This window comes from Schistocerca nitens, chromosome 1 (genome assembly GCF_023898315.1).
Source record: "Schistocerca nitens isolate TAMUIC-IGC-003100 chromosome 1, iqSchNite1.1, whole genome shotgun sequence".
NCBI lineage: Eukaryota > Metazoa > Arthropoda > Insecta > Orthoptera > Acrididae > Schistocerca > Schistocerca nitens.
Window position 1 is genome coordinate 132,581,307 of NC_064614.1, and position 12,513 is coordinate 132,593,819.

Sequence of the window (12,513 nt, forward strand, 5' to 3'; positions counted from 1 at the left end):
ATATTCGCTGTCAGTGGATTTATTTCTAATTAAAAATATTTGTGGCTGTGACGGTTCGTGCTATGAAGAATAGATTCACCAACCAAGTAACTACCAAAGACAATATTAAAAGGTTATTTCAGTCCTAAATGGTCAAAGCCTAAGGAACACCAATGGTAAAATTGTGGAGGTGTTTGTAACTATAACTGAAATGTTCTGACTTATGGAGTACGTCCCGCTGTGAAACTCATATACCGATACAGCAAGCGACACTAAAGTTGTTGGCATAGTTATCCCACATGTAATTCATCTCTTCCTTTGATGCCACGATATTCACTGCTGAGGGCGACATAATTACGACCAAGTAGTTGAAAAATTAATGAGAGCGCTCATTATCTTTCACTGTGCAACTTGTCACCAAATTATTGCGGGTTCTCATTATAAATGACCGCTGATGTGTCAGCATCGACGGTTTACGCTACACCTCTCTTTTTTATCCTGGCCTTTGATGAATCGTACCAGACCGAACCTCTCTGTACAATTAAGACAAGTCTTTTAGGAAGTACCTAATCAGGGAAGTAAACTTGTAACTGAAACCATTTGTGTCTTGTTTTAAATTTTTGTACTAGGTATCTCTCTCTATTTGACGGTCTCAAAACTATTTTGTGGGATTTGCTCAAAGGTGTCATTTTTCTCTTGTTCTGGGAACACAATAATAGCTCTTCATCTAAATCCATATCCACACGACTAGTCTGTAATTCACGCGTAAGTGCTTGGCAGGTGATTCATCGAACCACGTTCACACTTACTCTACTGCTGCACTAGCGAACAGCTTCCGGGGAAACCGAACGGCTAAATCTTTCCATGCGAGCTCTTATTTATTTTACTACGATTGTCGTTCCTTCCTGCGTGGCTGTGGGTCTACAAAATATTTTCGGTTTCGTAGTAAAAAGATGGAATTTTAATTTCGTGGAAATATGCCGGTGCAACGAAAAACGCCATTCTCTTAACGACTGCCACTCGAACTAAACGTGTCTGGTGAAGAAAACACACATTTTCTTGTAGTTTTAACGACGGAACAAAAATGCCCTTAAGAATTTATATCGTGTAACCGAAATTTAACGGATTCCTTGTAGTACTCATGTACATGACTTTTTCTCACTTAGAAGAGTGTTACAGTACCGTTCAATTATAATTTGTTTTTAAGCGTAATCGTAGGATAATTGAGCTGGTTTAATTAACAATATTGGCTATCAAGTGAAATTTTATATGCAGACTGACTTATACTTGTAACTAACATCCACAGCTGTAGTACGATTACTATGTTAAATCAGGTATCTTCTTCTTGATTGCGGGAAATATGGAACATTTTCAACTGTTAGGTTCAGAATGGATATCACCAGGATCAGATGCTGTAAATAATCAGCTTGGTTCAGGTACTAGATCTGAAACAGATCAAACCTTCAGCCCCTAATCCCTGGTCAAAATTAAGATGAAAGATAATATGGCAATAATTTCCACACATTTGAAGACTCAAAAAAGGATTCGACTGAAACGATAAACTTACTATGAGTGTATTCCGCCTATTCTTTAATTTAAACATGAACGTTCAATACGAAAATCTGTTCAGTAATTGTAGAAGTTCTGAAAACAAGTAGACAGTAATTAAGAAAGGCAAGGAATGAGACAAGTAGATCGCGAAACAAAACTGAGTGGAGGGCGTAATATCACAAAGTGAAAAATGATATGAAGATTTTCTTCCTATTAGCAGTCCGCATTTTCTTTGATCTTCATGTCGTCAATCGTCATTTAATTTCCTGCACAAATGGCCAAATTAATCTTCGGATTTTACAGGCTTACTTCCTAACCTAATTTCTCCCTGATTTAATTCGAGTGCACTCCATTACCGTTATCTTGACTTTGTTGACTTTCACCTGTTAACCTCTTCCCAAGACCAGTCCTTTGCCTTAAATTGATTTCTCAACTCGTTTGTCGTCTCTGGAGGAATTATAACGTTATTGGCAAACCATAAGGTTTTTATTCATCGTCCCTAAACTGTAATTCCTTCTCTAAGTGTCTGCTTGATTTCCTTTAGCACTTGCTTTATTTACATGAGAGGTAGACTATGATGGAGCTTCACTCTCTTCTCTACTATTCACGTCCTTAGATTCTTTTATTACAGTGGGTTTCAGTAGAAGTCTTAGACAATCTTTCGCCCTATGTAACTTCAAAATTTCAAAGATCGTATTCCAGTCAACGTTGTGGAAACTTTATTCTCAATCCACAAGTGCTGTAGGTGTTTGTTTGTCTTCCATCTGTGTTCTAAGTCGAAGGGGCATAATTACTTACAGAGTTCACATATTTCTTTGGAACCCCAGGTCGTTCCAATCTTCTCTGAAAAATTTCTACATCTGCATCTGCACTCACAAGCCACATTGCGGTGTTTACCTGGGGGTACTTTGTGTACCACCATTGTAATTGTAATGTGACAATTTTCTACATTACACGTCAACAAAGTTTTTAAAAATTCCTTTTTTCCTTAATACAACCAGACGTTTCTTCGAAAATGTTTTATGTAATTTTATGATGTTATAATAATTGCAAATTCGTGTTTGTCTGTATCCCACAGATGACGGTTATGCAGACTGTTGATGCCAGTCCTGGTAAAGGTTGCTTCCTCGGTACAGAGGACTAATGACAGAAATCTCATAACTGTGATGGACTGGTGCAAAAACCATCGACAAAATCCTTCTTGCACAATCCGCTGCTAATAATCCTTGTACTCGAAGCAGCTGATTTGGATAGTTGCGGTTATCATGCAGCGTACACATGATCGTATATTTCCTCACACCATGATGGTAGGCCGTTTGCCTGGAGCTTTTACTTGAGTTAGTCTCAATATCCTATACAACCCGGTCCTCCACATCTGGTGTACGCACAGTCCTCCGCTTCCCTGCACATTCGTCCGTCTGAAAGCACCCATGATCACACAAACGGCCAAATGGTTGTGTGATGTGGTTGGTGTCCGTGAATGTAGATGTTTTGGTGTAGCCGTACTGCCTCTCGACCGTCTCCATCTGCTTGGCCGTACACAGACACCATCTCGGCTTGTTTCCTACATGAATACCGCACCATTCTGCTGCTTACAATACGATGCGTCCATCATACAGCCCACAACACACACGGAAAATACGGCACGTGGTTAGAGGAACTTTCATTTGTCAGCTTCGTCTACCGTGGCAACGACGCATTTCTGGACACATGTTCGTGGGACCTTTTTTCCTCCATTTCCAGTCAAAAATCCGTTCTTGCAGTTTGTCGGTTTTATTAATGTTCACACTGTATATGCTGCTAATGTGGCGTGGTTGCGTTAACATCATTTCACTATATATTCATAATATAAACAGAACTGTGTGAAAGTGCTAAAAACTGCATGGGAGGCATCAATACGTATCTAAGCAGTGACAAAAAGAACTGTTTCAACTGTGAAGTGAAATTCAGTGCTTAAAGTTGTGGAAAGAGTAACTAAGCAATAGCATGGTTTTGTATTCACGGAAGCCTACACTATGAGACGTCATGGAAATGGTGAAGGTGTTATTGCTCTATAAACAATAATAACCAGCTGTGAATGGACGTTTGCGTATGAATACTTAATGAGGAATGTAAATCTTAAGGCTGCTAGATTAAGATAAGTAGGAGAACAATATTTGTACCTTTCACATCCAGCAGCCCCCAAGTGTAATCTTCATCGCTATGTGAGTACTGCTAAGATGTAAATTCAAACACCACGTGAGCAACCAAAACAAGAACTTTATTATTCATCTGCAAAAGTGGATTTCGTTTCGATAATAACTGTTCTTTGCAAAACATAAAGCAAATGGTTACATCTTTTGTTATTTAGTAGCCACCTTAAGTAGAACCACTATTAAGTGTGTAAAGGTTTCTTAGCAAAATTAATGTGGTTATCTCCTGAAATATTTAAGGAGTGAAGCCAGAACTTCGGATACAGGAGACACAGCCATCTGTGTAAACTAACTTGACTGAGTTGATAAAAATGTTCTGTTAATTGTACAAGTTCATTATGGAGACGTTTAATAAGCAAAATTACATTAATTTCTGACCTCATCGTTAACTGGTGTTAGTGAATGGCAGATAAATAGCAGTTTCGAGATTTTCAGATAAAAAACTTCGTTATATTTCAAAGTAACAACCATAACATTAAACGAATAATTATGCTACTTAATTAAATGTTCATAAGTTTGGTCACAAACTGCAGTTTGTTCAGAACATTACTAAAATAATACACATTTCTACCAGCTCAATATGTAGTGTCAGAATTCCATAAAGTCAATCTTTCCATCTAAACGGCCTTAAAGTTGTTAACATTATCATCATTGTACATTACATTATAGTAACAGCGCTACTTAAATCTAGATTGTGTTTAGTTTTCCTCTACCATTCATACCATTAGTAACAATCTAACAGCAAGGCAGCTAACATCAAGTCACTAGGAAATAAGGTACCCAGACTCTGCAGTAAAGCAAGGTTAGTTTCCTGATCTCACAGCTGAATTTAGTAACACATGATTGTTTTAGTACACGTAAGATTGGTCTTGAAATACTCTGAGTTTGTACTTGTTTTGTGCAACACTGTGCTGTTTCTATCAAAAAGCTTTAACAGTAAATCTAGATACAGAAACTGGAAAACTTTCTTATTAAAAACACCGTTCAGAAAGCCTAGTGTCTTATCTGGATTCAGACACTGCGCATCTTTCTTATTAAAAACAGCGTTTAGAAAGCATAGTGTCTTATTATTTGGTTAGTGATTGTGTGCTTGGCTAAATTAAATCTCATTAGTGTCGCTATTCAGAAACTAAACAACATGTTTTCTGGACTATTTTCTTCTTTTCCTTTGTATTTTACATAAAAACTATAATGTGTAAATAATATTAACGACACCACTGTTTTCTTAACAACTAGTAAAGAGATTTGCAATTTCAGGTAACAAACTGATCTACACTACTGGCCATTAAAATTGCTGCACCGAGAAGATATGCAGATGATAAACGGGTATTCAATGGACAAATATATTATACTAGAACTGACATGTGATTACATTTTCGCGCAATTTGGGTGCATAGATTCTGAGAAGTCAGTACCGAGAACAACCACCTCTTTCCGTAATAACGGCCTTGATACGCTCGGGCATTGAGGCAAACAGAGCTTGGATGGCGTGTACAGGTATAGTTGCCCAAGCAGCTTCAACACGATACCACAGTTCATCAAGAGTAGTGACTAGCGTATTGTGACGAGCCAGTTGCTCGGCCACCATTGACCAGACGTTTTCAGTTAGTGACGGATCTGGAGAATGTGCTGGCCAGGGCAGCAGTCGAACATTTTCTGTATCCAGTAAGGCCCGTACAGGACCTGCAACATGCAGTCGTGCATTATCCTGCTGAAATGTAGGGTTTCGCAGGGATCGAATGAAGGGTAGAGCCACGGGTCGTAACACATCTGAAATGTAACGTCCACTGTTCAAAGTGTCGTCGATGAAGAATACACGCTTCCAATGTGCGTTCACCGCGATTCGCCAAACACGGATGCGACCATCATGATGCTGTAAACAGAACCTGAATTCAGCCGAAAAAATGACGTTTTGCCATTCGTGCACCCAAGTTCGTCGTTGAGTACACCATTGCAGGTGCTCCTGTCTGTGATGCAGCGTCAAGGGTAACCGCAGATATGGTCTCCGAGCTGCAAACGTCGTCAAACTGTTCGTGCAGATGGTTGTTGTCTTGCATACGTCCCCATCTGTTGACTCACGGATCGAGATGTGGCTGCACGATCCGTTACAGCCATACGGATAAGATGCCTGTCATCTCGACTGCTAGTGACACGAGGCCGTTGGGATCCAGCACCGCGTTCCGTATTACCCTCCTGAACCCACCTATTCTATATTCTGCTAACAGTCATTGGATCTCGACCAACTCCAGCAGCAATGTCGCGATACGATAAGCCGCAATCACGATAGGCTACAATCCGACGTTTATCAAAGTCGGAAACGCGATGGTACACATTTCTCCTCCTTACACGAGGCATCACAACAACGGTCAACTGCTGTTTGTGTATGAGAAATCAGTTGGAAACTTTCCTCATGTCAGTACGTTGTAGGTGTCGCCACCGGCGCCAACCTTGTATGAATGCTGTGAAAAGCTAATCATTTGCATATCACAGCACCTTCTTCCTGTCGGTTAAATTTCGCGTCTGTAGCACGTCATCTTCGTGGTGTAGCAATTTTAATGATCAGTAGTGCAATTAGGTAATTGCTCTTTAGAGATTTTTTCCACATTATTTATAAAAAAAACATTAACAGTAGACGATCTTTTTGAGAGATGTAAGTAGGAGGAAGCAATATACAGTAAAGAGCCAAAGAAACTGGTACACCTGTCTAATATCGTGTAGGGCCCCCGCGAGCACGCAGAAGTGCCACAACACGACGTGACATGGACTCGACTAATATCTGAAGCTGTGCTTGAAGGAACTGACACCATGAATCCCGCAGGGCTGTCCATAAATCCGTAAGAATACGAGGGGGTGGAGATCTCTTCTGAACAGGACGTTGCAAAGCAGATATTCTCAATAATGTTCATGTCTGGGGAGTTTGGTGGCCAGCGGAAGTATATGAACTAAGAAGAGTGTTCCTGGAGCCGGGGTGTTGCAGCGCCCTGCTGGAATTGCCCACGTCCGTCGGAATGCGCAATGGACATGAATGGATGCAGGTGATCAGACAGGATGCTTATCTACGTGTCACTTGTCAGAGTCGTATCTAGACTTATCAGCGGTCCCATATCACTCCAACTGCACACGCCCCACACCGTTGTCGGTGTGATCTTTTTCCGGCCGCAGCGATGTCGGAGATTTGATGTTTTACCGGATTCATGATATTCACGGTACACTCGTGAAATGGTCGTACGGGAAAGCGCCGTGGATCCTAATCCGAGAAACCCAGCGCGGCTGGCCACTGCACTGGAGTCTGCGTAGCTCCACATCCTTACTGGTACCTTCCATAACTTCGTTGACTCTCTCCCTGCACCTCCCGCAGCGGCCTGTGCTACCAAACGTGGTTATTCTGGCTTTTGATTGGTTTTTGGACAACATGGTTGTGGAGAGAAGCAGCGATTAGTATGATTAATCAATAATTCAAAACCAGTCTTAATCGTATTTAATATTATTATACCGCCAACCGGTTTCAAGCCGACGTAGGGCTCATCTTCTGGGCGTTTACACCATTGGTCGACTGCTGGTGGTGTCACTCCTGTCTACATGACGGCAGGAAACTCCGTTATGTAGACATGAGTGACACCACCAGCAGTCGACCAATGGTGTAAACGCCCAGAAGATGAGCCCTACGTCGGGTTGAAACCGTTTGGCGGTATAATAATAATAAATGCGATTAAGACTGTTTTTGAATTATTGATTTTGACTGGTGGTCACGAAAATGTGACTGGACTGTACTTTTAGCCACAGCTCTCTTTTATTGATATTCTTCTGCAGCCTTTTAAATGTTTTCAGAGTGTATCTGCCATATTAAGCCAAGTGTTGTTTAACCAACTATAGCTGTCATCTCCTTCTTTTTCTTGTTGTGTGCCAAATGCTAATAGCTGTCTAAATGGTTGTTAATGCTCTTTTTAATTGTGGCCTCTCTCTCTCTCTCTCTCTCTCTCTCTCTCTCTCTCTCTCTCTGTCACAGTTCTGCACCGATCTTTAGCCTGATAAATTTAAAGATTTTTTAATACTCCAAGTCTCTAGTTAACTAGTTAAGAAGCAGTGTAGTTCCCTGTACCCAGCATGTCCTAATCCCCGAGGCCACGTGACTCCAGTGATAGAGCAAACGTCAGAAAAAGACGTGATTCAGATCCTGGTGCAACTAATCACCGCTAGTTTTGTGCGCCTTTTCGTCAGTTATTAGTAAGATAGACTTGCTGAAACTTCCTACTTGTATGACTCACTCAATCCCAGGCACGAAATGGCTCTAAGCACTATGGGACTTAACATCAGTGGTCATCAGTCCCCTAGACTTAGAACTACTTAAACCTAACTAACCTAAGGGCATCACACACATTCATGCCCGAGGCAGGATTCGAACCTGCGAAAGTAGCAGCAGCGCGGTTCCGGACTGAAGCGCCTAGAACCGCTCGGCCACATCGGTATCGAAGTTATCAACGTCGCATGCGAGCCGCATCGAGCAGCACGGTAGATTTCCCCCCCACCCCCCCCCACCCCCCCCACCCCCCACCCCCACCGGAGGACCATTTTGAATGGAGTGTGGTGCTGTGGCCACGAGAGGACAGAGGCTGCAAACATGTGCCCGCCGCCAGCGCCGCTGACCTTTTGCTGACGAATGGCGGTGGAAGTCGTACACTTCACTCATCGATCTTCTTACAGACGCACGAATTTCTACTAAGTTTCGCCTGTGGTGACTTCCGAGTTTTTGAGCCGAGAGTGCATCTGTCTCTGCTTTCTCGGGATAATCTTGTATATCTTCGACAGATCTAAGCTCTCAGACGTTACTGGGCGACCCCGCAATTAACGTGACACTTCGTACATGTCAGGAGCACTCGGCAGTTGTAACGCTGCGAGTTGATGCGCGATAACATTCGTTGCTATACAGCCCGCAGTATTGGAGCCGGAGGCTGTGAAAGAAACCGCCACTTGTGTCTTAGCCAATTAGTCATGTACACCTGCTACTACGGCAGCGTAAGAATGGCTCCTGTGTCACTTCTTAGCGACGGTACATTCACCACCTATAAGAACCTAAATAGATGATATTAAATATTATTCAATCATTTTCAAAATCGGTACACTACCTTTTGATATTCAGGAGAAGATTGTACCCAAATTTCAGCTTTATAACTATCATAGTTTCAGAGATAGAAAAAAGTGCCAAAAATTCAAAAACCGACACATAGGGAACTAAATTCAGTTTAGAAATATAATAGTTCATCTTTTGGTATAATTGGAAAACATAAACAGAACTTTCAGTGTGCAGAATTAATTAATTGAGATTTTCCTATTAAAACTTTAATTATTTTTCGTTTTCGTAATATAAAAATCAGACAAAATTATTATTGGTGCCTAAGATTGGGAGTATATGAGACAGCGTACGTGGGACATTCGACAAAGTTGAATGTTGCATTAGATACTGTCTTCATAACTGGCAAGAGTTACACAAACCTGTCATGGGAAAATGGTCATAGGGAATTCACCCACTTTGCTGATGACGTATGTCTAGGTGTGATTGCTATTGTAACAGAGCAGCCAGAAAGTCAGCTGGAGTATTATCTGTATCTAAAGGATATTTCCAGATTTATTGCCTTTTCGTTTTCATTTATTAAACATTACTTTCATATTGATATATCAGAATGATGTAGATGCGTCTCTATGTAAGGATTGGTGCAGGCCAGTTTTGGTGCGAGTATGATCATGAGCGAGCATTCTGTTTGGCAGCGAGTGTGGTTAGCCAATCAGAATTGAGACGATTCCCGCTCGTTACCTAATAGTTATACTGGGAGCGAGGCCTCAAGAAGGGAGTCTCTCGCTAGCTTTGAACGCGGACGGTCATGTTACTAGTACGAGTCAAAATAATGTGTAAATGAAGGAATATTGAGTTTCTCGCGTTTGATACGTGTCGGGACTAACGCTGATGTAGTTACGACGGTTTAGTGAAGTTTGCAAGTTTTAGAACTGTATTGTTGGAATGATATTCGCTTGCGAAAATTTGGCCTTCGTAGTATCTGCGTTGCATGTTTCATATTCAACTACTGAGCATTTTTGGCGAGCAATTTCTTTTCTGAAATCCACCAGAAGGGCCGAATGTAATAACTCATGTTAATGGTGGAATTAATGACTGCGGGTCGAATTTGGACAGATTTCTGACTACTGTGCGTGCGAAATTAGTGTATGACTTGTGAACTTGAACAATAACAAACAGTTTAAATGTGGACTGAATAGTACCGTTTCTTTGGTTATAAGAACAAATAAACATTTTTCTGTGTAAATTTCGAACATTATTTTCCAGAAGCCAATCCATTAACTTACTGCCCGATAAATTTATTATTGACAGTTTTTCTACAGAGCTTTATTTAGTTTCAAGAGTTGTGCGGCCTCAGTAATTGTAGATATTAGATGGTGTTTTTTATCAACGCTGCTTTTACATCATCTTGTAAGTATCTACGTTGCCGAGTGAAGGGACATCGAGCAGACGCCGTTCTGAGGCAGGTGAATTTTTAAATTGCAGCCTACACAGTGAAAGCGAGCCTCGCCACGCCTCACAGTGAGTGTTAACTTTCGTTTCTACTCACCGCGCACATCATCAGGAAAAGACAGGACGCGGGCAGGACACCGACCGCCATGGTAAACGAGAGTCGGCTCTGCTTTACGCGTGGAGCGTGGCGGCGGGTGCTTCACACACTGCAGGCCCTCACGTCTCGGTCAGGCGGCACGACATCACAGGCAGCTAACGCGCCTCAGTAACCTCCCTGCAACACAACCAGTAATACAAACCATTACACAATGCTGGACACAACAAAAACTTTTTTACATTTACGAGCAAAGCAGTGTAGATCACTTTTTTATTCGACAGTAATTATAAATCACAAATGAGCGTACAATTAGCAATGTTTTCTATATTTTTGGAGACTTACAGAAATACCAATGTAAAACATGAGTAAGTTTTCTTTGAAGGGATTTAATGACACGTCATAATAAAACACAGCTAAAAATTTTCAAAAACTAAAAATGACAAACTCAAAGTGAATGGCCTCGTTCTACATCCACACTCAGCAAGTCACCGTACGATGCGTGGCGGATGGTAATTTCTGTACCACAGATCGTAATAAAATAAACGAAATCAGGTCTCGAACGGAAATTTTTAAGTTCTTCGCTCTGCCCGAGCGATGCTCGAGAGTAAAACTGTGGAGAAAAATGTGTGAAAGTGGTTCGATGAACCCTCTGCCAGGCACTTCAGTGTGAATTGCAGAGTAGTCAGGTAGACGAAGCTGTAGGAGTAGTATGAAGACCTTATTGGCCCTCCTCTTGATTTCTTATACACACATCAAAAGAAATTTTGCATCACCTCGGTTCCGAGAATTCCGGAACCTATACAGAATATTGGAGTAGAGATCAACACAAACATCATTTCCGTCCTTTTTATTGCTCATGAAAACAACACATTCCATGCTGTACAACCATACAGCGAGACCTTCAGAGATGGCGGTCCAGATTGCTGTACACACCGATACCTCTAATCAGTAGCACGTCCTCTTGCATTAGTGCATGCCTGCATTCGTCGTGGCATACAATCCACAAGTTTCTCAAGGTTGTCCCACTCCTCACGTCCTCAGAGTGGTAGGTGGGTCACGTAGTCCATAAACAGCCCTTTTCAATCCATCCCAAGGATGTTCGACAGGGTTCATGTCTGGAGAATATGCTCGCCACTCTAGCCGAGTGAGGTCGTTACCCTGAAGGAAGTCATTCACACGATGTGCACGATAGAGGCGGGAGGCTTCGCCAATATGCTGCCGATAAGGTTGCTCTATCGGACATAGGATGGCATTCACATATCGTACAGCCGTTACGGTGCCTTCCATGACCCCCAGCGGCGTACGTGGGCCCTACATAGTGCCATCCCAAAACAGCAGGGAACCTCCACCTTTCTGACTCGCTGGCCAGTGTATCTAAGGCGTTCAGCCTGACCGGGCTGTCTCCAAACAGGTCTCCAACGATTGTCTGGTTGAAAGCATATGCGACCCTCATCGGTGAAGAGAACGTGATGCCAATGCTGAGCGGTCCATTCGTCATGTTGTTGGGCCCATCTGTACCACGCTGCATGGTGTCCTAGTTGCAAAGATGGACCTCGCCTTGGAGGTCTGGAGTGAAGTTGCCCATTATGCAGCATATTGCGCACAGTTTGAGTCGTAACACGATGTCCTGTGGCTGCACCAAAAGCATTATTCAACATGGTGGCGTTGCTGTAAGGGTTCCTCCGAGCCATAATCCGTAGGTAGCGGTCATCTACTGCAGTAGTAGCCCTTGGGCGGCCTGAGCGAGGCACGTCATAGACAGTTCCTGTCTCTATGTATCTCGTCCATGACCGAACAACATCGCTTTGGTTCACTCCGAGATGTCTAGACACTTCCCTTGTTGAGAGCCGCTCCTGGTACAAAGTAACAATGCGGACGCGATCCAACCGCGGTAATGACAGTCTAGACATGGTTGAACTACAGGCAACACGAGCCGTGTGCCTCCCTCCTGATGGAATGACTGGAACTGATCGGCTCTCGGACCACCTCTGTCTAATAGGCGCTGCTCATGCATGGTTGTTCACATCTTTGGGCGGGTTTAGTGACATTTCTGAACGGTCAAAGGGACTGTGTCTGTGATTCAATATCCACGGTCAGCGTCTATCATCCCGGCATATCTGAACCGAAACACGAAACGAGGAATAAAATAATCGGGTCTATAAAACAAGCACCAC

General features: G+C 42.4%; 1 protein-coding gene across 1 annotated transcript in view; it reads right to left on the bottom strand.

The window, feature by feature from the left end:
* The window catches only part of LOC126211077 (uncharacterized), a 323,398-nt gene that overhangs the window by 18,962 nt on the left and 291,923 nt on the right, over positions 1–12,513 (bottom strand). The window contains exon 2 of the mRNA XM_049940004.1: positions 10,340–10,516. Coding sequence (XP_049795961.1) covers positions 10,340–10,390 — 51 coding nt within the window. The 5' untranslated portion in view covers positions 10,391–10,516. The remainder of the gene's footprint in view (positions 1–10,339; positions 10,517–12,513) is intronic.